The following is a 3,163-nucleotide window of genomic DNA, read 5'->3' as shown; positions in this document are numbered from 1 at the left end:
AAAGAGAGAGATAGCATATAGCATGCGCTTAAGACTGCCAACCTAGACATTACAAGAATTTAAGCGTTTTTCCGTTTTATCTCAACTTTTAAACCAAACTTTTGTCCGAAGCATTTTTTCTAAAATTAAAAATAAAAAAGTTTTGGAGTAGGTAAATTAAAATGACTCACCCTGTATAGAGTATTGCAAGCGCGCGCGACATACTGTACAAACTAAAAAATCATGTTTTTGATACCAATTGAAGTCTTATAAAGACGGATCCATGGTTATCAGGATGTTCAGAATATCAACTTATTATACTTTTATGTGCAATATATTTCAAGAATAAATATCTATAATACATATAATTTGTTTCAAATAATGACTGCCATAGTTTTATATTAATATTAATTTTTATTTGTGCCAAGAATTCTTTTAGGAAAATTCATTTAGAAACACTTGCGTCATTTTTACTAGACTTTACGAGAATTAAATCTTCTAGAATTATAGTTTAACATTGGATCAAGGTTATTATCGTATATATTGACGTTGCATATTCGTGATCGCCGAACAGTTCAGCGTAAAATCTTATTAGCAACTTCTGTATTCTAACATTCGTTTTCCTCAATTATCATATTATTTGTAATTCATCAGTTCCTTAAGCGTAACTCATACTGAGTTGATATAGCACAACGTCGCCAGAGATTCGTAGAGTATCCGCGATCGATGATTGGAGTCTATGTTTAAATTCGCCGATCATCTTGTTACCCAGCCATATCGTGTATCCTTCGTATTCGCAGCGAATGCTGTCAAATAAATATTTGTTGTTAAAGAAACTCGTAAATAATATTTATAGGAATCACATGCCGTTCGAATCGTAAAGGTCTTACGTAAGCAAGAAGTCTCGACCGGGCATCCAGGATAAATGGCCTTGATGTCGCTCCTCATGACTCCACACGCCGTTGTTCCAGCAATTCATGACAACATATGGGGCACTAGTGCCATATAAAAAACGCGGGTTTAAATGCAGCGGTATAACGGGATGAGGATAAATGGCTTTACCCTTCTGCAGATTCACATAAAACCTGCAAGGGATCATGATATATCTTGTCATGCGAATAAACTTGCAAAGGTACGGAAACGGTTAAATTACAATATTAAATGCTTACGAGTGTGGCAGTAGCTTCAATCTTCCGGCGATGAATAAACGAGCACCGACACGAAATTTGCTACCAATATCTACGGTCATTGGAACATCCTGTAAAAAGAATGAGATCTCAAAATCTTGGGTACTCGCAACTCTTGCGTTCGCGTAAAAGAGTCACGGTGTGGTCTCACTTCGCGAGTACTTGGCGCGAAACACTGCCATGTTTCTTGATATTCAGTTTCGCTCGTGCTTTAAAATAACTAAACATAGATGTAATCAAACAATATACCGGTTTATATATATATGTATATATATATATATATATATATATATATATATATATATATATAAATGAATAAAAAGTATAATACAATAATTTTAAGAAAATATACATATTCAGTATATATATAGAAATATCTTCACACAAGTTATTAAAAAAAAAAAAATACATATCATATATGTACAAGGTGGTCTAGAGCGATCCTCTAATGTGATATGAGAATTGTGTTCAGAACTGATTAAGGAACTATTTTAAAGACTGACAAAAACTTGGCAAGCTATTTTACACGCTGAGCTTGGAAAAAGTATGCAAGATTCACACAGAAATATTATTATTAGGCTACCAAGATCAAGCACAGGCTGTAAATGATATTTTCTTCAATAGATAAAATACCTACATAAAAGTAGTATGACTGAAAATTGAATGGTTTGCAACATATTACATACCTTAATTTAATATATTTCGACATAAAATATCAAATATTTTATAAAATTATTTTTTCCTAACGCGAGCGTGAAATGGGCCGCTTTTCGCGCTTGTTTTGAGTGAGCAAAACGATCCATTTCGCAATGATGACGTAAGCGTTGAGAAATGGATCCATTTCTTAAGGGGATGCTGGAGCCGTAGCCGAACTCGATCGGCGTCGGTAAAGAAGACCGGCGAACTATATCTGTCCTTGTATAGACAAAGATATAGACAAGGATAGCACGCTACATTGCACGCACACATACGCACGATGCACATCGACATTATACTTTTATATTACGCTTCCAAATCTTGATTTGGAGGGTTTATCGATGTTTTTCTTGTTGTGCAATTCGGGGGAACTTGTTTTCGCGTTCGTACTAATGGTATATCTCTTATATGAAATACATCTTGTGACGAGCTGACAGCTCGCCGCAACTCGAGACGCCATTTGGGATAAAAGTAGGATAACGAAATCTGTATTTCCGTAATTTTTTCTCGTTTTCTATATAAAATCAGAGTTCCCCCGAATCATTAATGTATGTACTGCAATTCTGGAGAAGGATTTTTAATTCCGTCAAATTAATACGACGCTACGTGCCGACAAAAAATGCCGGTAAAACAGACGGCTCCAGCATCCCCTTAACTAGTGGAGAAATAAAATTGTAAAACAAGCGCGAAAAGCGGCCTGTTTCACGCTCTTGTTAGGAAAAATAGTATGAACAATGAACAACTCGTGAGAAGAGTGGTCGAGCCCAAATGAGTGTGATGGTTGCACGAGCGAAGCGAGTCACTCGTGCGACCAACTTCACACTCATTTAGAATCGACCACTTTTCCCGCTTGTTGTACAATATACTATTTAACAACTTTACTTTAATATTTTGTAATGTAAAATAATGAGATAATATAAAAAAATATAAAAAATATAAAAGGATCGCTCGCGATGGAGTCACGCAACGAGCGGCGAGTGACGAGTGACATATGACACCGTTATTTAAAAAATGACGCAATGAGCGACGCCTGACATATACGACACCGTTGCTAAGAGATCCAACAACTATAAGTCATTTTACATTTTACATGCCTAGGTATTCTAAGAGAAAAATTTTTGGTATTTGCGACTATAATTGCATAGTAAAATAATTATGGTAGGGGTAACTATTTTATAGTTATTATTGCTATAATATTAGTAAATGTAACTTTCCCCCTGTTATTGGTATGTATCAGTAGTAAATACCAATACAGCACAAAATGTTTTCAAAAAATATTTCTGAACAATGAATATTTCTAT

General features: G+C 34.9%; 1 protein-coding gene across 1 annotated transcript; it reads right to left on the bottom strand.

Annotated features, from left to right (window-relative positions):
• Window positions 1–352: 352 nt before the first annotated feature.
• LOC112459661 (galectin-4-like) lies at window positions 353–1,387 on the bottom strand. The gene is made up of 4 exons (XM_025023882.1): window positions 1,318–1,387; window positions 1,149–1,237; window positions 870–1,064; window positions 353–785 (listed from the first exon to the last, which is right to left on the bottom strand). The coding sequence occupies exons 2-4, from the start codon at window positions 1,226–1,228 to the stop codon at window positions 638–640; spliced, it is 423 nt and encodes a 140-aa protein (XP_024879650.1). The 5' UTR covers window positions 1,229–1,237; window positions 1,318–1,387; the 3' UTR covers window positions 353–637.
• Window positions 1,388–3,163: the final 1,776 nt, after the last annotated feature.

Source organism: Temnothorax curvispinosus, unplaced genomic scaffold, assembly GCF_003070985.1.
Source record: "Temnothorax curvispinosus isolate PA1 unplaced genomic scaffold, ASM307098v1 QBEX01010050.1, whole genome shotgun sequence".
Classification (NCBI taxonomy): domain Eukaryota; kingdom Metazoa; phylum Arthropoda; class Insecta; order Hymenoptera; family Formicidae; genus Temnothorax; species Temnothorax curvispinosus.
Note: the sequence above shows the minus strand (reverse complement) of the source record. Positions and strands in the feature narration are given on the sequence as shown.